The sequence below is a fragment of the Balaenoptera borealis genome (assembly GCF_965194805.1).
Source record: "Balaenoptera borealis genome assembly, chromosome: 13".
Classification (NCBI taxonomy): domain Eukaryota; kingdom Metazoa; phylum Chordata; class Mammalia; order Artiodactyla; family Balaenopteridae; genus Balaenoptera; species Balaenoptera borealis.
In genome coordinates this window covers 6,290,734-6,313,621 of record NC_138870.1, presented here as the reverse complement: position 1 = coordinate 6,313,621, position 22,888 = coordinate 6,290,734, and the positions used below count along the sequence as shown (strand labels likewise).

The 22,888-nt window shown below is 48.8% G+C and overlaps 1 protein-coding gene and 1 long non-coding RNA gene across 9 annotated transcripts in view; one reads left to right on the top strand and one right to left on the bottom strand.

The window, feature by feature from the left end:
- Positions 1 to 22,888, top strand: part of ANO2 (anoctamin 2) — a 350,657-nt gene that overhangs the window by 72,709 nt on the left and 255,060 nt on the right. For 6 of the 8 annotated variants that reach the window (XM_082349769.1, XM_082349772.1, XM_082349774.1 and 3 more), the window contains 2 exons: positions 3,342 to 3,440; positions 22,653 to 22,804. In XM_082349769.1, the coding sequence (XP_082205895.1) occupies positions 3,342 to 3,440; positions 22,653 to 22,804 (251 nt within the window). The remainder of the gene's footprint in view (positions 1 to 3,341; positions 3,441 to 22,652; positions 22,805 to 22,888) is intronic. The other 2 variants (XM_082349775.1, XM_082349771.1) reach the window with 1 other exon arrangement.
- The window catches only part of LOC309609022, a 447,877-nt gene that overhangs the window by 223,929 nt on the left and 201,060 nt on the right, over positions 1 to 22,888 (bottom strand). The gene's annotated exons all lie outside the window — the stretch shown is intronic.

Sequence of the window (22,888 nt, the reverse complement as noted above, 5' to 3'; positions counted from 1 at the left end):
AAGAAACATGATGTTAGCACCAGCACAACTGCATTCCAGCTTTTATTTTCCCTTGAAACAAGTTCCATTTGTGCAGAATGGTGAAGCAGCATGCTTTGCTGGAGGGAACGAATGCCCCGACATTGGGGAACAATTTTGCATCAGTTTAATACACGGTTGGGCTGCAATTGATAGAGCCTCTAAAATCATAGGGGCTAAACAAGGTGGAGTTTTACCTTTCACATAAAAATCCCGGAGACAGCGCAGGGTGGCTGAGACACTCCATAGAGTCAGGACCCAACATCTCTCGTGATACTTTTCTGGCCTTGACTTTGACCTCGAGGTCTAAGACACTTGTATTCGTGTTTCAGGCGGTAGATCCAGGGGTAGGGAAGAGGATGAAGGGGCAGAAGTCATCCACTTGCATCTTTGCGGGGGGCTACCAGGAGCTGCTTCACCCCTCCACCTGTACCACACAGGCCAGGAATGAGTGTTATGGTTACACCTAACTTCAGGTGGGATGCAGTCTTCATTCCGGAAGGCCGTATGCTTAGTTAAAAAATAAAAGGAGAATGGCTCTCAGGGGACAGCCAGCAGTCTGCCACCAAGGCCACGGGTGGACCCTGGCCCTCCCAACCCCTTTCTCAAACATCTGCATCCACTTAATGGACATTTGGTACACACATGAGGCACCACTTCCAGATAAAGTTAAAAAAAGGGGTTCATCACAATTTAAAAACAAAAATGAAACCAAATGTTTTAAAATCAACAATAGTCACGATTTCATCTTAGTGAGAGGGATGGTACTGTCTGCCATCTTTCACTGAAAACATCATTTCTGGGGCCATGATGGAGAGCTGGGACTTCAGGTCAGCTTCACAGATGGTTTCTTTTCTTCCTCTTTCTTTTCGCTAAATTAGAAAAGCTAAAATTACCGTTAGAAGTAGCAGCAAGTGATTGATGACTCTGTCTAGTAGTCCTGGTATTGCGGCCATAGGTGGACAGAGAAATTGGGGCAATTTCTCAGTGAAAGCCGCTTCCAGGGCTTTGTCGGAACTATGTCCACTTGGGAGCTTGAAGGCTCAGTGTTTCATCTTAGGACTGCCTCTTAGATTCCTCCCATCCTTTGATTCAATTTTAGTCTAAAAGGCACGTCTTTAAGTTCTGTTGCAGCCCTCGGATGTGGTTTTTAACTATGCGTAGTAAATGTCCTGTCTGTCTTTGGGATGAGAGGAGAAAACCACCAGGTAGAGCATAGACTGCCTGGATTCGAATACTTTTCAAAATCATACTACCTGTGTAACTTTGGACAAATTATTTGAATTTTCCCTGCCTCGATTTCCTAAACAATAAAGTGGAGAGTGATAGTACCCGTGACTATTGTACGAGCCAAAACACACAACCTCCCTGATCTGTCCGGGCACACGATTCACACTCAGTGCAGATGCGTCACAGTGATGGGTATTATTTTCAGGTATTTGTCAACTCTAGACCATCCAAGACTTTCAGACCACAGTTCAATCTTCCTGGGAAATCCTGGTTTCTTCTTCATCCTTCTCCCCTAGAAGTCAGGAGCTTTCATCCCCGAAGTGGGGGTAGCTTCTGGATGTCTGAATTATTGAAGAGATGGTAGAGTGCCTTCAGAATCAGAGAGACAGTCTTCACGTGCATTACAAGCATCGTAAAATGTCTTTTTATCTTATTCATCATCTCAAAAACCCACGAGAGCCCCGTTGTAGACAGTGCACTTTGGTGGGGAAAGCAGTCTTCTCCCCGCTACCTGGTTCTCTGCCTGGCACACGGGGCGGGGGGGATGTGCTCAGATGCCTCCACGGGCATCTTCAGTGCTAAACTGAGACCGAGGGCGTATCGACGAACACCAGCTGGTCTTTGCAGATGACTTTGCAGAGGACTATCACTGCTTTTCTGTGAACAGGATCACTTTTGCTGCTTGCAGGGTTGGTGCCTTCTCAGTCCTGGCCTCCATACAGCCTGCTTCACGAGATGCCCAGGAAGCCAGCAAACCCGCCTTTCCCCTGTAGCGTGGTCTGCGGGGGGTGAATGCAACAAGAAACTGCGAGCACATGTCTCTGAAGGGCACACTCACTAGGACCCGGTTCCCACTCCGCCCTCAGCTTTATCCTAATTGTCAGTGGCACTCGGTCCTGCATCACATGGGTTTCTCCCAGCAGTCATCGGATGAGGGATTTTGCTATTGGCTTGTTCTGCTTCCTTTGTGAACACAGTGTTTGTAATTCATTTTGCAGGTAGTTTTAGAAGCTTCACACCAATAATGGGGCTTTTGCCCATTTTTCCTGCTTGTTTTGGTCTTTTTTCATTTAGTGACAAAATGAATTAAAGTGTTTTTTTTTTTTCCTTTGTGTGCTTGTTCTGAAAAAAAATTGAGGTTTTCTTTGAAGGTGAGGAGAAACTGATGGCTTGATGTTGTAATCTGACCAGTTTTTATAGCATACACTGTTCCCCGGGCCAGATGAGTTGCTGAGTCAATAAAACCTAGTTTTCAGATATTCATCGCTGTGTTTCCTTTCCTTACTTTCCATTTTTGGGTGAAATCAGTGCACTCACAGAATGACTTGTCCTGGGACCTAGATTCATAGTGGTATTCACGCGGAGCCCTGCCCAAGATTTATGTTTATGATATTATACTGAGTTGTGCCATTTACATGATTAGTTATGTCATTACTTTTAGGCTTAGATGATCCACTTTTGTGATCTGGGCTATGACACAGCAAAATAGTAGAACAAAAATACAAACTTAACAATGAAAATATCTGTATGGAGACAGGTTCCAGACTGTTCACTGAATCCAGCAGAGGTAAACCGACTAACTGCTGTAACTACTAAATATAAAATACGTGATGAGAATATACTGTACAGCACAGGGGATTATACCCATTATCTTGTAATAACTGATAATGGAATATAATCTACATAAATACCGAATCACTATGCTGTATACCTGAAGCTAACACAATATTATAAATCAACTATACTTCAATAAAAAAAAAGCGTTAATGGGATTTCTGTGAAAATTATAATTGCTTACATTGCAAATCTCTGAACACAATTGTTTTAACTCCCCTTTTCCTCTGAAGCGACCAGACCTCCAGGGAGCACACTTTGGGAACCTTTCCCTACTCTGGATGAGAGCATTTCTAGACCAGAAGTAGTGAATGGGGTATGGGTGGGAGGGGGCTGGCCCTGGGTGAGGTATAAAGAGAACAAAACCCAGAAACTGAAGAAATAACAGGTCTGGGCTTCTTGTTTGGGAGAGTTGGGGAATCAGGAATTTAAGCTATGTCTCCTAAGTGTTTCTCTTTCTTCTTCCTCGTCCCTTACAGAGTAAAAGCCAGGGCTCCGTCTTTGTCCGGATCCATGCCCCATGGCAAGTGCTGGCCCGAGAGGCGGAATTCCTGAAGATCAAAGTCCCCACCAGGAAAGTACGAGCATGTTTCTGCTGGGTTTGGGGCCTTGCGAGGGCTGGCTGGGTGTGTGCATAGCGTTGGGAATGGGGCCAGGTGGGACGTGGGTCCTGCGGAGTTGGAATCACACGTGTCTCCCTGGGGACACTGAGTTTGTGATGTGGAGGAGGTGAGGAAGAGATGGGTGGGGAGGGGCCGGGCTTGGGAGATGGTGTCGCCTCAGAGCACCGCCAGGACGTGCTCCGTGAGAAGCTGAACGTTGCCCTGGTCCAGCTTCTTGATTTCTCTGTGATAGCCCCCTTCTCCCTCCCTCCCAGCGTGGCCAGGCATTTCTGTAGAGCGGGCGTAGCAATGAGAGCAGACTAGCAAGCCTTGCCGCCTGGGCAGGCAGCCTGCGGGGAGAATAGCGCCAGGCTTGCCACGAAGACCCCTCTTCTGGTTGTGACTCTGTCGTCACTAAGTGTGGTGTGACGGTGGGTTTCTGTAAAATAGAAGGTTCTTTCTCACTCGGGTTGATCAAAGGCACCTGGGGAAAGTGTTCACAGTGTTCATGCCTAGAGCCCACCTGGGACTTTGATTTAGTTGGCTGGTATGGAATGAGGCTTTGGCATCAGTATTGTGAAAAAAAAAAAATCCCCAGGAGGTTTTGATGCACATCTGGGTTGAGAGCCACACGGTTCAGATGATTTTTGAGGTCCTTTTCAGCCGTTGTAGTCTATGTATAACTTAAAAATTCCCCAAGGAATTCCTGGGTGACAGTTGCCTTGCATAAGAAAATCCAGCAAATACCTCCAAAGATAAAAGAAATGTGTCCACAGATTAACTCTTCTTTTTTTACTAGGTATTTTAGGAGAAAGGGGTGGTTATTGACTTTGACTATTTGAGGCATCTCTAGAAAGGGCCCTGGGACAGGTGATACTCTAGTTTAACCATAAATGATCTATAGGTGATCTGTCTCTGTCTCTGACACACACACCCACACACCCATCAATGGTTTTACTTCACAAGTGGTGACCTAGCTTTGCAGAGATCACAACTTCATCATTCTAACTGCCGTTACCATGAATGTTCACCATCCCCGTCATTAACAGAACTACATATTTGCTGCTTTCTACACAAGCACTATTACCACCCGCCTTCTCTCATCACCATCTCCACTATCAGTAGCATGGTTAGAGAGAGCAAAACATTTGGATTAGCATCATTGGCTGTGTGTACACCATCTTCGCTACAGCAGATCTACTGTTCCCATCAAAAATCACTCATCAGATATCGTCTTGTGTGATGCTGTATCATGCCCCCCTTATTCAAAAAGGATGAAGTCTGTGGGTTCTGTCCTTATAGATTTGGATAACACATTCATAGCAGGAGGACAAATGACTATTGAACAGTGAACAAGCATGAGCATGAATATTAGCTACAAACATCTTGTCAGTAAAAGGTACATGTTTTGGGGCCACACGCCTGAGTGTCTTGGTTTCACGAGGACCACGCTGTGACCGTCTCCCCTTCAGTTGCACTGCTCAGTTCTCTGTCTCCTGGTTTTTGACCCCTCACTCCCAACACCGCTGTCCTCAGGTGCAGGCACCATCTTGGCTCTGGACCTGCGCCCCTCCTCTGCTGATGGTCTCCCCATTTGATGGCCACATGACCCCAGTCAGCTGTGGATGGAGACGTCTGCTTCCCTCTGGGGGTGTCCTCACTTAACCAACCTACCCCTTTTCTTTCTCCTGTCTTCCTTCTGCCTTCAATATATATATATATATTTCTTCTCCTTTCTCTGGCTCATCTGAATATCTAACGTTCTCTTAATCTCTTCGGTTTGTAACTTGCTTCCTATGTTTTTATCTATGCTGGCTGATCCTTGGAAAGAAGGTGAGCAAACTTTAATGCCTCTGCTATTGCTTCTCTCCCCAGGACAGTCCTTTTTGCGGGAGATATAGAGACTTAGAAGAAGTGTGCCTCCTTCTTCTCTCCCGTCTTTGTCCCTTCTCCTTCGCTGGTCTTCCATCCTTCCTTGCCCTCATGCTCTTCCGTCCCTTCTTCCCTCTCCCTTCCACCTCTCTCCTGATGCCCTGATGCCGTCTCCTAGCTTCCCTCTCTGTTCTTTGAACATCTGCCCACACCTCTCTCTCCATCACCTCCTCCTTCTCCTTATTCACGGTCTCAGCCCCCAAGTAGTGCTGGTCCTTCTGGTCTCTGCTTGTCCTTCCACAAGCTCATGCCTATGGGAGCATAGTTTTCCTTATGTGACACATCTGCCCCATACACTAAACCTATTGGAACTTACCATCCATCGTTTAGGAAGTACCTGCACTTGAATTTGCAGTTGAGATGATTAGGACAAGGACGTATTATGACGCAGCCGTCTTTGAGTTGCCTTCCTTCTTTTTCTTTTTTGCATTTCTTTTTTTATAATTTAAATATATTTGATGTGTAACCTTGTGTAAATTTAAGGTGTACAACATGTTAATTTGATACACTCATAGATTGTAATATGATTGCCACTGTAGCGATAACTAGCATCTCTGTCATGTTACATAATTATCCTTTCTTTTCAGTGGCTGGAATCACTAAGTTCCGGACTCTTAGCAAGTTTGATGGTTATGAAACACTACTGTTGTGTATATTCACTCTGCTGTGCATTAGATCTCTAGGGCTCATTTACTACCTGTTGCAAGTTTGTACCCTTAAATAGCATCTGTCCTATCTCTCCACCCCCATTCCCTGGTAACCACCATTTTCTCCTTGTTTTAACAAGTTTGGCTTTTTAGATTCCACGTGTAAGTGACATCATACAGTACTTTTCTTTCCCTGACTTACTCACCTGGCATAATGTGCTCCAGGTCCAGCCGTGGTGCTGCAAATGTCAGGGTTTCCTTCTTTCTCATGGCTGAATGATATTCCATTATATGTATGTGTGTGTGTGTACGTATATATATATGATCTTTTTTATGCATTCACCTGTTGATGGACCCTCAGGTTGTTTCCTCCCCTCCTTCCTTTTTATTTTGGAGGCATAGGGTGGTAGACACTGCATCAGTTGAGTCCTCGGAAGACTGGGCTTCTAGCCTTGGTTCTGCACTCACTTGCTGTGTGATTTGAGGATGTCACCTCGTCTTCCAGAGCCTCAGTTTCCTCATCTGTGATGTGGGCATAATAACACCTGCCCTGTTTTTCTTAGAAGGTAGCTGTAAGAATCCAGTTCTTGACTAGTGCTGTGGAAACACAGGAGTTTATTACCGTGTCTGTGTTCTCAAACATTTTCATGTGTATTCTCAATTCCTAGTTCCCCAGTCACCTTCCCTCGTGACAGAATGGGCAGCCAACACTGATGGAGCTCCCAGAGGAAGGGGGGTCTGTGGAGAGACCCTGAAGGGCTCAGAAACCATCAGAGCCCTCAGAGTCTCCAGCCAAGGGCACAACGGGAAGAAGGCACACACCCAGACATCCCAGTGTGGATTAAATACTGTGTCAAGTAGCAGCCCATTAGCACAGCACAGATTCTGTCTGGGAAAGTGCCGGTCCAGGGAGTCTGGGAGAGCAAAGCCAGGTGGTGGCCCTGACGAGCATCAGATGTAACAGAAGGAACTTTTCCCACAGTGTCTAGGCCCCGGACTCCACACAGGTGGACCCTTCTGGCATCCTCTGCGGGTTCAGCCGCAGGGCCCCAGATCTCCTTTGTAGTCACAGAACGCAGCGGCTTGTAGTTACCTCCCAGGGGGTGTCGTAACCGCGAGAGGAGGATATAACTTGGTATGCCGGGTGGGATGCTGATTCCAGGGGTGGGTTAAACCCAGTTCCTGGGGTGAGAAAGGAGCATGGTGGTGAGGACGAGATGGGGCAGTCTGCAGGGCTAGCGCTGAGTCCAGTGGCGTTTTCCCCTCTTTTTAATGGGCTTGGGAAGTGACTGCAATGAGAGTAAACCACATTTGCAGACAGCCACGTCCTGGCGGCAGGGGCGGGCGGGGAGGAAGGCTGAGGCATGGGGTGGGGTCACTCAGCATCCTCCAGGCTGGTGGAGGCCGATGGAGGTTTGGCTCATAACTCAGCAGTGTCCGGAGAGACCGGGAAGATGGGGAGGAAATCACAACATCAAGATCTCCAACCTGGACGAATCCAGAGTAATGCGTCCAGGGACACGGAATCCTGAGCACAGATATTAACCGTGAGGGGGGAGTCTTGGAAGGAAGCCTTCGTTTTCCAGAAACAACAACAGAAGAGCCAGTATTTTGTGAGGGACACTCGGCATCCGTGCACAGGAAGGGGGCAGGAAGGCCTGGCCTTTGGCCCTGAGCAGCCTGGGACGGTTTGAAATGGATGCTTTCTCACCTCTGTTCTTTACCAAGGTGGTCACTATTGATGTTTATTTATCACTGACTTTTTTATATATATGAACGAGCACCCCGCCTCCGGGAGAATTGATGAGGACGAGGTAACAGAGTCCGTTCTGGTCATATTAACGAAAGCGTGTTCATGCAGCCAGAGTCCACTAATTTTGGAAGAAGGGACATGCCTGGGATGGGTGAAAATCACTTTCGTCCAGTCCGTCGAAGTTTTCGTAGCTTTGTTGATAGAAAGATTGATATTACAGGGGTCACGCTTGCTGTTCCCAGGAGCCTGTAAGGACTTCATAGCTTACGAGTTCTTCGCATGCATGTAGATGCTGTTCACCTCCAGCCAGTGGTGCCTTTGTAGGAACGCAGGCTCAGAGCTCCCTTCATCTCCCAAACAGGAGTAGTGAGTGCCGTGGAGGACTGTCGTACGCAGCAGCGACCACGTATTCAGAGGCCTATCACGGAGGCATAGCCTGTATTATTACTGTTTTCGGTATCGTCATTCGCGTGTGATGTGTGTAGGGCGCGCAGCTGGCACCAGATCGGGGCTGCTCCTCCCTGCTAGTTCCCGTCCCAGCAGCGTCTGCAGTGTTGGGTCCAGTTCCTTAAATCTGCCCAGGCAGCCAGCAGCCCGGACGGGGACTCGCTGGAGAGGCAGGAACAGGCGGCCTCTGGACGGCGTGCTGGAGGACTCCTGTTTCTTAGAGCGCGGGTCCCTGGGGCATCGGTAAACATAATGGCTCCATGTGCGAGGTCTGCAGTGCGGTCACGGGGAAAGCCAGCAGGAAGACTGCTCAGGCCCCACGGCGCAGAGGCGAGAGCTCGAAGGCGCCCGTTTCAAAGGGTAGACAGCCGGTGGGACAAGTGGAGACCTTGAGCTCCACCCCTTGCTCTCCCTCCACGAATCTGGGTTATGTGATTCACATCTCAGCCTGTTTCCCCAAACGGGGCTTGAGATGGATTACGACCAAAAGCATAAATACAAATGGATCATTTTGAAAGCGGACAAATAAAAAAGAATCATTAATTTGGGGGGAAGTGGGCAGTGCAGGGGAAATAATGATCGTAGAAATAAGAAGATAAGGGTGATGGATGCAAGTGAGACAAATACATTCTGAGCTTCCTGGTAGCCAAGGCAGAAAGGACTATGGTTTCATAATCTGCAGAAATAAGCATCTGTTTGGTGAAAGGAGGCGAACTTTTTCCTGTTGCTAAAGCATAATTTTATGTAAAGGACATGAACAATATAAGGGACATACTTTCAGTAAATATGAGTTTTATATAAGGTGCTGGAATGTTCTTCCTAGGGCCATTTCTTAAACTGATTCTGGGTAAAAACTGAGGATGTCATGTTTAACTGTAGTTCAGGAAAGGTTGTACTACCAAGTTATGTAGGTAGATTTCTGCGGCGCTAACTCAATTCAGGGATAAAGCTTAGAGCAGAAATGCCATTCAGGCTTTAATTCTCTCCGTGGAATCCATGTTTTGAAATTTTTTTTTAATCTACTAAACTGCATTTATTAAGGAATAATTCATCTTCTCATTTCCGTGAACTGAAAACATATAGAACTGCCGTTAAGCATTTTCTGATGAGTGTGAGAAAATCAGTGTTAACCACATTGGACTAATATAATTCCAGTTAAAAAGCAGAGAAACGTGACATTTTAGTTAGCTCGAGTGGCCCCTTAGGAGGAAAACATTAATTCCATTAAGCTTTGTAAATTATTGGAAGTTGTTCTCAGTTACCTATTACTGGCTTTCTAGACATTCTGATCTGGTAACCATGACTTTTGCAAAAGTTGCACGGGAAGACCCTCCCCCAGATTCTGGTGCCCACCCAGCTTCAGGGGCCACTCAGCCAGGCCAGGACCCGAGCACCTCTGCCTTCTCAGTTATCCAGATGTGAGGCTTGGATTAGTAAGGTTTCTCTAGAGAAACAGAACTAACAGGATATGTGTATGTACATATATTTTAGATATATATATACTTATTATGAGGAATTGGCCCAGGAGAGTATGCAGGCTGGGAGGTCCCGTGGTCTGCTGCTGGCAAAGGTGGAGCCCCAGGAGAGCTGACGGTGTAAGTTCCAGTCCAAATGCCAGTAGGCTCGTGCCCAAGAAGAGCCGATGTTTCAGTTTGAATCTGAAGGCAGGGAAAGGCTGGTGTCCAGGTCAGCAGGCAGAAGGAGTCCCCTCTTACTTGCAGGAAGGTCAGGCTTTTTATTCTGTTCATGTCTTCAGCCGATTGGATGAGGCCCACCCACATTGCAGAGGGCCGTCTTTTTCATTCAGTCTACCCATTCAGATGTTAATCTCATCGGAAAACACCCTCAAAGACACACCCAAAAGAACGTTCAACCCAATGTCTAGGCATCCCTGTGCCCCAGTCAAGCTGACATGTGAAATTAGCCATCTCAAGGCTTGTACTTTATTTTATTTTATTTTATTTTATTTTATTTTGGCTGTGTTGGGTCTTCATTGCTGCACGCGGGCTTTCTCTAGTTGCAGTGAGCGGGGGCTACTCTTCTTTCCGGTGCATGGGCTTCTCATTGCGGTGGCTTCTCTTGTTGCAGAGCACGGGCTCTAGGCACATGGGCTTCAGTAGTTGTGGCACAAGGGCTCAGTAGTTGTGGCTCGCGGGCTGTAGAGCACAGGCTCAGTCGTTGTGGTGCACGGGCTCAGTTGCTCTGCGGCATGTGGGATCTTGGACCAGGGCTCGAACCCATGTCTCCTGCATCGGCAGGTGGATTCTTAACCACTGTGCCACCAGGGAAGCCCAAAACTTGTACTTTTAAGGCCTGTAATCCTCTTTGTAGTGGGTTGAGTAGTGGTGTCCAAAAAAGACATGTCACAGTCCTAAGCCTGGAATTTGTGAATTTGATCTTATTTGGAAAAAGGGTCTTTGCAGATATAATTAGTTAAGGATCTCGAGAAGAGATCATCCTGGACTTAGTGGGGGGACTCGATTCCAGTGACAGGTGTCGTTATAAGAGAAAGAGATTTGAGACACACAGACACGGGAGAGAAGGCCATGTGAAGACAGAGGCAGAGACTGGGGCGATGCGGCCCTGAGCCGAGGAATGCCTGGAGCCATCAAAGGCGGGAAGAGGCAAGGAGCCCTTTTCCCTTAGAACCTTTGGAGGGAACATAGCCCTGCCGAAATCTTGATTTCAGACTTGTGGCTTTCACGACTGTGAGAAAGTAAACTTCTATTGCTTCAAGCCACCCAGTTTGTGGCAGTTTGTTACGGCAGCCGTAGGAAACTATTACAGTGTTCCTCTGGGCAGGAGAACAGTAAGTAGACAGTCCTAGACCTGGTTCCCCGATAGGCCTGTTGGCTTGCTCTGCATCCCAAAAATCCACTTTGCATCTTCTAGATTGCTTGAAATAGGCTTGCTCACTTCTTGATGCTGGGTTTGGGGGTGTTTAGAGGAGTCTTTGTACAAACGTCCTTCTGCATCTCCTTGGATGTCTCACATTCCGTCTGGCTTTGATGAGATTGGAGAGTCTAGGCGAGGCTCAATTTAGCACAGATTGTGGAAGGACACTCACTGTGGCTAAGAAGAGCTGCTTATTCAGTTCAACAACTGTTTTTCCATTTATAGTTCTGTTTCTAAGGATGACTGTTGGTTTAAGTGAAAACTTCTGCCTTGGTAAGAGGTATCTGTAAATAAGGATGTTAGCATGTTTTAAAGCTTGAAACATTTCATAATTTTTACCTTTGACTTTGAGGAGAAAGGTTCATAAAACCACTCTCAATCAGTCAGTGATCAATCAGAACAAAATATCTGAAAATGAAAAATCTTGTAACCATAGATATAAGTTGATAAATAGATAATTAAATGAATTGAGTTTTAAATATAGCTAATGCTTCCTATGTGCTGTGTGCTTTGGTAAGAACCTTACGTGCATTATTTGTTTTTATCCTCACAACAACAGTGTGAAGTAGGTACTAGCTTTAGCCCCATTTTATAGATGAGGAAACTGAGGCTCAGAGAGTTTAGTAAACTTATCTGAGGTCACACAGCTTCAAGGAGGTAGATCGAGGACTCAAACTCATTTTGTCTGACTCCAAAGCCGTGCTCCTACCCTCTCACTTTAGTGAAGAATCTCTACCTGGGCTGGAGGTGGCATGGTCTCAAAGTGTACTACTGTAGAACGATAGCTTTTTGTTTAAAAAAATTTCCATGGTCTGACAAACTGTAGAAACACTAAATATTAAAATTTATTTGACCAATTAAAAGTTCTAAAAACCCTGCAGTAAAGGAAATGGTTCAACTTCGTTTAGCTCTTTTCCTGCTGAATGCCTGTTAATGTCTGGGGAACCAGTGGTCTGTAGAATGTACTCTGCCATAATCCTAGGCTGGAGTGAACCAGAGCTGTAGCTGTTCACACTGCTCAGTTGTGGGTGGGACCTCCCCCTGCTGTCACTGCCTGTCCCCAAGCATTTGTTCTTAATGGCGATGCAGCCGAGAGGGTCGGGTTTATACTTGATATCTTTATGGGCTTTTTGGTGTCTGCTCTTTGATTGCCATTTAAATAGGCTGGAAAGAGCGCAGAACACTTTGACTTATAGTTTTTTGTTTTCTGTGATGCTTCTCATCTTCAAAATTCAGAAAAAAATTAATCGGTGCCACCTCCATGCCGTTTTTTCCCTGCAGAACCTGAGATGGCTCCTGGCCAACTTCTGGACACGCACTCAGGCCTGGCAAGACCGCAGGCCACGGGCTGTTAGCTGACAGGCCTGTCTCAGGGCTCACAGACAGGGATGCCCAAAATAGGAAAACGTGTAATGGGAAATGAACTTGAATTTTTAAAATTAACTTGTTTTTAGGCTCCTGATTGAAAAAAATTGAAAGAGAAGTGGTGCTTTTCTTTTTGAAAGCCTCAAGTCATGTCCAGCTGAACTGGGGCAGCTCCTGCCAGATGGGCTGGCTGGGACCTGGACCCTGGACCCTGTGCAGGTGGCGCTGAGAGCGGAGGGCAGTGGATAGAATTTGTCATCCAGTGTCGGGCCCTTCTGAGGGTGAGAGAGCTGCTAATAATCACACCAGGACGACAGTAGTAAGCCAGGACTGCTGGGTAACTGGGCTCCTCAGTAGGAGACGTGGGAGTGGGCGGCCTCGCTGGGTCGTGGCTGCCTCCGCGGTGGATGGGGGGCGCCTGCGGGAGGGGAGAGGGAGAGAAGGAGGAGGAGGCGGGCAGCTTCTGGCGCCTGGAGCTCACAGTTTTCAGAAACCTGGCAAGCTGGTCTTTGCGCCATTGATGATTGAAATTGGCCACGCTGGGCGTATTTACACCACAGAAATCAGTGAAGGTTGCAAATCAGCCGCTCGACCCTCCACACCCAGGTGGTTGGTAAGCGTTTACCAGCTTGCAGTGGATCAGAGCCCCAGGAATGGGGACGGGTGCACAGCCAGCGTGCCACCATGGACCAGAACTGTCCCATGTGGGGACAGGCCGGAACCCGAGCGTGTCCTGTGATCCCGGCCGTGGATGTTAAAGGGCTACTGGTCAGACAGGGGCCGGGAATGACAGTGTCTCCTCAGGGCCTCTAAATGGATGCTGTGTCTGTCACCTCTGACACAGAAAGGAACTTCCCACCACTGCCCACTTTGGCACTCCGCCCCAGGCACACCGACCCTCCAAAATACCAAGCCTATTTCCCTCTCAGGGCCTTTTGCTTGCCCTTCCCTCTGCCTGCGGACCTCCAGATACCGCAGGACGCGCACTCCCACCTCAGCGGGGTCTCTGCCCGGACAGACATCCCCGATCGCCCTATGTGAAGTGGACCTCTGTCTCTCTCCATCCTCCTTCTCTTGTTTTTTTCTTTCTAACACTCAGCGCTGCTGGATACTGAGTAGCATATTTGTATCTTTGTTTTATTATCCCCATCTGCACTACACTGGAAGCTCCAGGAGGGCAGGGGGGTTTCACCCTGTCGGCAGCACCTAGAACAGGGCCTGGTACAGAGCAAGCACTAAATCAGTGTTTGTTAATGAATGAACAAATGGGTCACACGTACCAGGCCTGATCCATTGGTGGTGGCTTACTGGAGAGAGATGCTGAGACGGGTTCTGGGGCTCCATCCAAGGGCATTGGAGGGAGTGCTGTGATCCCTCAGGGCTGTCTGTAAGGTCGGGGGAGAGAGCACCATGGTACATGTACCGTAGCGGCCGTCCCTGATCTGGGTCCTCAATAGCCCCTTCAGTTACCAAAAGCATTTAGGAAGAGTCTAATTGTACCCGGAATGGCTGTGTATAAGGGGTCCTAGCCCTTTGAAAGGTCACATTTTTCATCCACCCACCCATCCATCCATCCATCCACCCAGTGAATAGTTATTGAGTATCACTATGTCTGAGATACTCTGCTGATGGCAGGTGATGCAGTGGTGACTACAACTGGTCCTGGCCCCATGTGGCTTCGGCGTGGGGAGGATTCAGAAGTCAAGTAGCTGTTGATGAGCTTGGAGGCACCAACAGAAGACAAAGAGCAGGACAGACAAAGAGCCAACCAGAGGAGACCAATTTTGATGGGGGCCAGGGTGCAAGAAGGGGCCATCTGAACTGAGACCAGAGGGCTGGGTAGGAGTTTACCAGCTGGGGGAGCAGGTGAGAACCTTCCTGGGCGAGGGAAGGGCATGTCCTCCAGCCCCAAGGTAAGAAAACCCCGGCCTGTGCGGGGAAGTGGGAGGAGGCGAGGCCAGTGTGCGTGCAGCGTGGAGACTGCGGGCGAGGGGGTGGGGTGGGGTGGGGGCTGGGCCTGTGGAAGGAGGCAGGAGGCATGGCTCAGAAGGCGCTTGTCAGCCATGTAAGTAGTTTGGAGTTTCTCCCACATCTTAAAAGTCAGCAAACATTCATTCATGTGTAGAGGACATACTGAAACAGAATTAAAAACCATAAGTGAATCCAGAGTTAGACCTCAGAGGATGTGCATTTTGTGAATATGTCACTGGCTGCGTTCGGTGTGGCCGCGGATGGGAAATTGACCCGTAGGCGCTGGTGGGGATGGAGGGACTGAGGAGCTCCTGTTCTTGGTGCGCCCACAGAGGCTCCTTTGGGCTCCAGTTTGCAGCTGAGCTTAGTGGCTCCTGGTGCTGCTTGCATTTGGATTGGTGGGTGGTTTAACACTCGCTCGCGTGGGTAACTGGGCTTGTGCACGGAACTCCTCAGATCCGGGTTCGGTGCATGCACGTCTGCGTGCATCCCTCCCTCTGCCTGTCCTGTCAGGCGCCAACGGGGCATGAGAACAGCGGACCTATTCTGCTGTATCTTTAGCTTCTTTTCCTCATAACTTCTTTAGTTCGGAGGCGTCCACCCCGGTGCAGCTTGCAGAAGCACCTTCCACACTGTTTGGCTTCCCTGTGTGTCTGAGCCTTTTGAAATGAAAGGTGAGCAGGTGATCATCTTCAGCTCAGTCAACCCTCAGTTGCCCAGTGACCAGAGGTGCAGAGGAAAGCACAGAAACGTTGAAAGGGGAAGACAGTCTGGATTAGTGTCTGTTGGGCCGTTGGGTGTAAGCAGACACACATGCTCACAGCTGGGCTTGCTCTCCACCTTTACGCCCGGTTGCTGCTTTTCCTGCTGACTTTTCCTACGAGTTGCAGAAAGAGGCCCTCTTAGATCACTGCAGATGAGGGACTCACGGATAATCAAGATTATTTTATTTAGATCTCATGTGGTTATTCCCTTCCCTTGATCTTTGGGGGGGATCATTGGATCTCCTAGTGTTTGCGTGACATCGGGTATGCTAGTAAAACTTTCTGTGCCTGTTTCTTTACCTGTAAAATGGGGACAGCAGCCTGTATCTGTCCATGACAGACAATCACTGCAGCCTCAGTGCCTTGCATCCTGGGAAGGAACATGATTCCAGTGCGGGAAGGAAACAGATTAGCCCTGAGACCGCACTGCCATGCCCGTCTGGAGGAGAGAGGCTGAGGGAGATGGAGGAAGAAAGAAGAAAAGAAGGCCTTTCAGTAAACCTCTTAGCTTGTGACAATGAGGCCAAAGCGGACTTTTATGAGAACCACATTTGAGCCCTGGAATAAAAAATAAGAACAACATACTTTAAAAGTTATTTATGATTTTAAGCACATGAAAGGCGTATCGTGTACCCGGGGAGGGCGTAATGGGGAACAGCTGGTGAACATGTGTCTCGCCGTTTCTGAGGATGTTCCTCATTCTCCACTGTCCAAGAATAACAGTAATAACGCTGCTGCTGCTGATTGTATTAACAATACTAAAGAGCATTGGGGCGCCTTTCGTGGACCCTGTGGAACACGGGGGAAGAGCCGGGCTGCTGGGCTTGGTGGGGGCGGAGAGGGAGCTCTGGCCTTCTGCCTTCTCGGGGACCACGCAGCCCTTCCAAGGATCCGAGGTTTAAGAAGAGAGCCTGGATAAGGGGAGTCAGGAAACCTGGGTTCCGAGGCCTGGTTTCACCCCTGACGCTGGCAATTCCCTGCCCCTCTGAGTCTCAGTTTCCCTGTCTGTAACGTAGCGAGGCTAACACTGCTGGGTGGGCCGGGCTTGCCGAGTCTTCTGGACCCTGGTGACGTGGAGCCTGTGGGATCCCAGGGTGAGCATCCTGTGCGTGGAGGGGTCCTCCCCATCGCCATGCTGCTTCAGCTTCTGGCACAACCAACCAGTCAACCCCCAGGCTCAGCGCCTGGCACCCAGGAGGCGCCCAGACGTGTCTGTGCTGAGAATGAATGTGTCTTTTTCATTAAATGTCTAAAGCCAAAGAAGGTTACACTTGGATGGTACTTTCAAAGCCATTTAGTCAAGTTCTGTCTTCTATGATTTGTGAAGTGGGTCTGGAGTGGGGCTCAGCCTCGGGCTAATTATCCCTACTGGTGAGCGGACCCCGGGACCCTACCGAACGCCCCTCGAATGGTGAGCTCTCCATCCTGGCTGGTGGGGAGAGGGGCTGTTCCCAACCCTTGCAGACGGGTTTTCTCCAGCGTCCGGTAGCTTCCTCCCACCCCGCTGCCCAGTGCTCCAGGAGGACTGTCTGCAGGCTTCTTCACGAAGCTCTCTCCCCTTGGCTGCGCTGTCCTGGGAGCTCTGGTTGCCCTGGTCTCCCCAGACCTACAGCTAAGGCTCCTCAGCCCAGGGAGTGTGTGGGCCTCCACCTGTTTCCCCTTCCTGCCCCGCAGCCCTGGACCTCTCTCTAGGCGGTGAGCTGGAGCGATCCCAGGAGTCACCATTTTCATTTCCTGTCTCTCAGGAACTCGTTACTTCTCAATGTCCAGTATCTTGAAAACTGCTTTCTTAGTCTGTTTGGGCTGCTCTAACAAAATACCACAGACTAGGGAGGCTTGTACACAACAGAACTTTACTTCTAACGGTTCTTCTGGGGGCTGGAAGTCTGAGACCAGGATACCAGCATGGTTGGGCGAGAGCCCCCTTCCTGGTTCGTAGCTGGCACTTTCTCGCTGTGTCCTCACATGGCGAAAGGGGCTGGGAGCTCTCTGGAGTCTCTTTTATAAGGGCACCAATTGCATTCACGAGGGCACCACCCTCATGACCTAATCACCTCCCAAAGGCCCCACCATCCAATAGCCATCACGCTGGGCATCAGGATTCAGGATATGAATTTTGCAGGGACACAAACATTCCGACCAGAGCAACCATTATTTCATGTTTTTTTTTCCTCTGGGTGTTTTGGTTGGTTCAGGTTGGGTAAATCTGGTCCCTGTTACTCCATCCTAGTGGGAAGTGGAAGTTCCCCAATTCTCTTTTTAGAGATGAAGAATCTGAGAGGGAGAGCCACCTGCCCAGGGTCACACGGCTCGTTAGCGTCAGCAAGGACCAGGACCCAGGTCATTCACTCCGTAGACATTAACGTGCTCCTCCTGTGTGCCAGGCACACAGGGCGTGCTCCCTGCTCCCCAGATGCCCACAGTCTGTTGGGGAGACAGACGCGTGAACCACAAGTTAGAGAAGAGTGTGGCAAACGTTAGGACACAGGTATTCGTTCACAGGATGCTAAGGAAGCATGACAGCAGGCGAGTGGCTAAGGAGGGTTTCCTGGGAAAGCTGGTACTTGAGCCCAGTGGAGGAGGAGAAGGAGGGTAATTCAGGTGGAGAGGGAGGGGAGAAGTTCCAGGAATAGGTACGACACGTGCAAAGGCACAGAGGCAGGAAGCAGGTCCTTTGTCCTCCGAGCTTAGCATCCATGGTAGTGTGCACGGGGCCGCCGGCCATGTTTGACTGTGGGCACGGGCCGAGTGTCTGCCCGCGTGTGCGTGTAGGGCCTCCATCAGGGCTGTGGGGTGGAGGTCGCCTGGACGGTTCTGGTGGGACTCTGGCCTTTTGCACCGTTTACATTTTTCCTGGAGGTAAATGATGCTACTTGTAGGGCTTTTGAGCACCCCTCCCCCCATCAAGGAACAGTCAGAATTTATCCTGGTGCCATTCCTGGTCCCTCCAAAGACATGCCACAGGCCCCATTCCCCTTAGACCGATTCTGTAGGGAGCTCTGGTAGACCCACTGCTAAGAAAAGGTTCAAGACCAGCTTGGAGGTGCTCAGCTAACCTTCTTCCAGGACAAGGCCCTGGGGCAGGTGCTGGTTGTTAATCCGCATGGATTGAATACAGGCCCTCCTGGCCTCTGCCAGGACTGGGCAACCCTGCGCGCCCTTGCAGCTGGTGGGGACAGGCCGGGAGACCTTTCAGCCGGCCAGTGGCTTTGGGCTGTGGCTTTATTCTCCATCATGGTTTCTTTCTACCAGGGCCTGTTACCTGACGACTGTTCTGTCCCCAGCCTGGGCTCCTGCAGTGGCAGCAACTGCTGTCATCAATGCTGGGTCCCCAGAGATTTATCATTCGTTTGTTTAACCATAGGGGATGGTTTGGGCAGTGTCCTGCCTTCGTGGAGATTGTTTGGTGGGGCGGCTGGACATGAATCAAATAATCATTCACATAAATATAAAATCACAACTGTGATAAGTGCTGTGAAGGAGAGGCATTTGGGCCCTCGAAATGCTGTGAAGATGGGACTTGCCCTTGTCTGGAAGCCAAGAAAGACTTCCCCCAGGAAGTGACAATGGAGTGAGAACTCCAGTGTGAACAGAGGTTGGTGAGGGGGAGGGAGAAGGCGAAGGGTGTAGAGTACTAAAACTACTGCCCGAGGCTGGTGTCTGGGTGCTGTGAGCAGGGGACCGTGGGGCAAGGAAAAGGTGGAGACTTCTACAGGGCCCCCAGGCTGTGTGGAGAATTTTGGTTTTCATCAGAAGAGCAATGGGTAATGGTTGAAGACTTCTCCGCAGGGAGGTGACATGATCAGATTTTTGCTTCAGAAACATCACTCTGGCTCCAGCTTGGAGACCAAATTAGAGGTGGACAAAAGTAGGGTTGCCAGATGAAATACAGGATGCCTAGTTAAATTCAAAGTTCAAATAAAAAATGAATACTTTGTTTAGTATCAACGTAAGTATGTCCTAAATACTGCAGCGGACATACTTATACAAAAAAATTATTGTGGCTCTAGTATAATTTTTTTATGTGAGTATGCCCTCCAGTTGTCTTTTTTAATGAAAAAATTGTTTCATTAGAAGTTAAAATTTATTGTTTACCTCAAATTCACATTTAACTGGACTTCTTGCATTTTTATTTGTTAAATCTGGCAGCCCTAAGCAAGAGAGGTGGGAAGCCAGTTATTGCTGTAGTTGAAGCCTCCTTAGACTAGGAAACCAGAGGTGGACATGGGGAGAAGTGGACAAAGGAGAAACACCCTTGGTCGGTCCAAGTCTGTCGTTCCAAGGCATCTAGGATGCAGAGCCAGTCAACTTCCCTCTTGCTCTGAAACTTGAATTGCCACGCACATGCCCTTTAAAGACGCATGGTTACGGGTATGGTGAATACGCTGCAGGACACGTGCCTGGTTGGAACCTGCCCTAAATGACCTATGAGATGTGTTGGGACAGGGTGAAGGGGTCATCTTTCTGCCCGTGTCCCTCCAGGCCCAAGGATGCCCCAGAGGTGAGCTCTCTGCATCTAAGTGACCGATGGCAGGAGGGTCAAGAGCTTTATGACAGTAGGGGCAGTAGAGCAAGTTGCACACTGTTTTTCCCCGATGATCACTCACGTCGTGGCAGAGGAAGAGTAAAGTGAAGCAGCCAAGGTCGCAGGCTCTGCCACAAGGTTCCGAGGCTCCAGCACTTATTATCTGGTTGACGCTCTCTGTGTGATCTTGACTGAGATTCTTAACCCCTCTCGGTTTTTAGAGGCACGTCTTTAAGATTAGTGCTGATGTACGTCAAGCCAGGTGCATAGGAGATGCTTAGAAATGGTCTGTGCTCCCAGAATTAAACGGTCCCCTCGTTTCAGAAGGCTGGCTCTTTCTTTGTGCAGAACCCCGCCTGATGAATTTCTTGATTCACAGCTCTGATGTTGTCCTTGTTCACACCCTTCGCTGACTTCCTGTTGCCTCATGCAGCGGGATCTCCATGCACTGGTCTCCGCGTGCCTTTCTGCCGTGAACCGTCACAATTCCCCCATCAGAACCTGAGCACCAAAGAACCAGGCTGTGAACCCTTCTTAAATCCAGCTTGAACTTTTTTACTTTTTTTGTTAGCTTGGAATGTCTTTGCTGATACCTGTTCGAGCCTTATTCATTAAAAGTATGTATAAGGTGAGGTTAATAGAAGTATGATCAAAGAAGATAAAACACGTGTAGAGGCTAAAATAAATGCCCATCACTAGGGAAGTGACTAACAAATTAGAACTCGTGCCCACTGTGTTATATGGTGCCTTCACGAAGGTAGTTCTACATGGACTGACCTGGAAAGACATGTACCCGGGATACATTGCTAAACGAGAAAAGCAAATTGTAGAATTGTACGATCGTACCTGTGAAGCATGATCACAGGTGTGTTTGGAAAGGGATTCAGTTACATATAATACGTGTGGAGAGAGTCAGTATAAAACATACTCCAAATTGTGAATGGAGATTTCCTCTGGAGTGGAGGATGGGATGGGATTGGAAGTGAAAGGAAGCTGTTAACGTTAGTTAATATACTTTTTGGTTTTGGTCTCTTTTTTTTTTGGCCACACCGCACGGCATGTGGGATTTTAGTTCCCTGGCCAGGGATCGAACCCATGCCCCCTGCAGTGGAAGCGTGGAGACTTAACCACTGGACCGCCAGGGAAGTCCCTGGTTTTGGTTTCTTTGTTTACTAGAACTGTGTTAATTTTGTGATTGAAATTAAGTCAAAATGCATAGAAAAATGTATCAGAAGAAATAAATAAACTGGGCTTATGTTTCAGTTGTTAGATTGGGGAGGTTCTCCCCCTTCCCACTGATTATCATGATTTTATTAAAGGACAAAAAAACAAAAGAAGGTTACCTTTCTGTTCAAGTCCCAACAGAAATGCTGCTCTCCTTAGGAAGCACTTTTCCGATTCTTCAGCTGGATGTGCTGTCTCCTTTCTTTGAGCCCTCAAAGCTTTTTGAGTGTCTTGTGGCATTTATCTCCATCGATATTACAAGTGTTTTGTACATGTTTTACAGGCTCTCTAGATTTAAGCATCTTAAGGATATCTTGATAGAGAACACAGCCGGCTTTCAGGTCGGAGGATCTGGATGTGGCCCTTATTCTGGTCATCTACCGCAGCAGGACAAATTAGCCCCAGCTTAGTCAGTAAGACACAGCCATTTTATTCTGTCTTATGAATTTTTGCTCAGTATCTTGAGCAGAGCTAGACGGGGTGATTCTTCTCCACGTGGTGTTGACTGGGGTCACTTGGTGGTATTTGGCTTGGGGTTGAGCTGGACAGGAAGGTCCAAGAAAGCCTCCCTCACACGCCTGATGCTTGGCAGGGTAGGCGGAAGGTGGGGCTCAACCTCGTCCTTTCCCTGTCTGAGTCCTCTCCGCATGTCTCCTCAGACTTGCTGCAGGCGGCTCAGAGCTTCAAGAGACCAAGGAAGACCAAGGCAGAAGCTGCCCATCTTCTTAAAGGGTAGAACTGGCATAGTGTCCCTTCTGCTGCACTGGTCAGGCAGCCCCAGAGCCCACCCAGACTTAAGGGGGTGGAAACAGAGATGCCACCTCTTGAATGGAGAAGTCGTGTAAAAAATTTGTGGCCATTAATCCACCAGAGCATGGCTATGACAAGTACAACCTCTGTGTCTCAACGACAACATCCGTAAATTAGAAGGACCAGAAGCTATAACGTATGCAGACGCACTCTGTACGTTAGGAAAAACCATAGGTATTATAACTACCAGTGATTATCTTGGTACTAACGCAGTGCTTTACTCAAGGCAGGTACTCACTAGGTGCTTAGTACTTTGAAAGCAGACTCATTTATCAGCTATCTCCTAAGAAGAGCACAAGAGAAGTGATGCTGGATCGTCACGTAGGGGCGTGGTCTGGTTGTAGAGTACAGACTTGGGATCGCGTTGACACGAGTTAGAGCCAAGCAGTCGCCCGGTTACTATCTGTGTGACCTTTGTTGACTCATCTCACCTTTCTGAGCCTTAATTTCCTCCTCATAACAGGAGAGCAATATTATCTAGCTGGCTGGGTGCAATGTGCATTGGAGCTCATTTGAGTAAAGCCCTCAGTATGGTGACGGTCACACAGTAGGTCTTCTGTGATGATAGAACAAAGATGTATAGAAAGTTCGGACTCCTTTCAAACTGCGCTCCTCCTTCCCTGCGCTGGCCACCTCCATTCGCACAAACAGTTGAGGGGGTTCACCGCCTTGTGAAAGCAGGGGAGGAAGGGGAGGAAGGGCAGGACCCTCCTGCTGGCTTCCCCAGTCTCGTCCTCTCCCCAGAGTGTCCCCTACGGGGGGAATCTGAGCCCCCTGCAGCTCTGGCTGTGCATCCTTCTCCTCTTGAGTGTTGGACGCGGCCTCCTTCTCACACCCGTGGCTTTGCCTTCGTAGACGTACGTGATCAAGTCAGAAGGCAGCATCGCGAAGACGTTCAACAAGATCCTGCAGAAGCTGAGCGCACCCCTGAAGCCCCGAGTGCCCGAGCACAGTAACAACCGGATGAAAAACCTGTCCTATCCGTTCTCCAGGGAGAAAATGTACCTGTGAGTACTGGGACTCTGGAGGTGGGGCTGTGTGGGGGATGGGAAGGGACCTCAAGCACCACTTGGTGCCTCGGCTCATGAGCT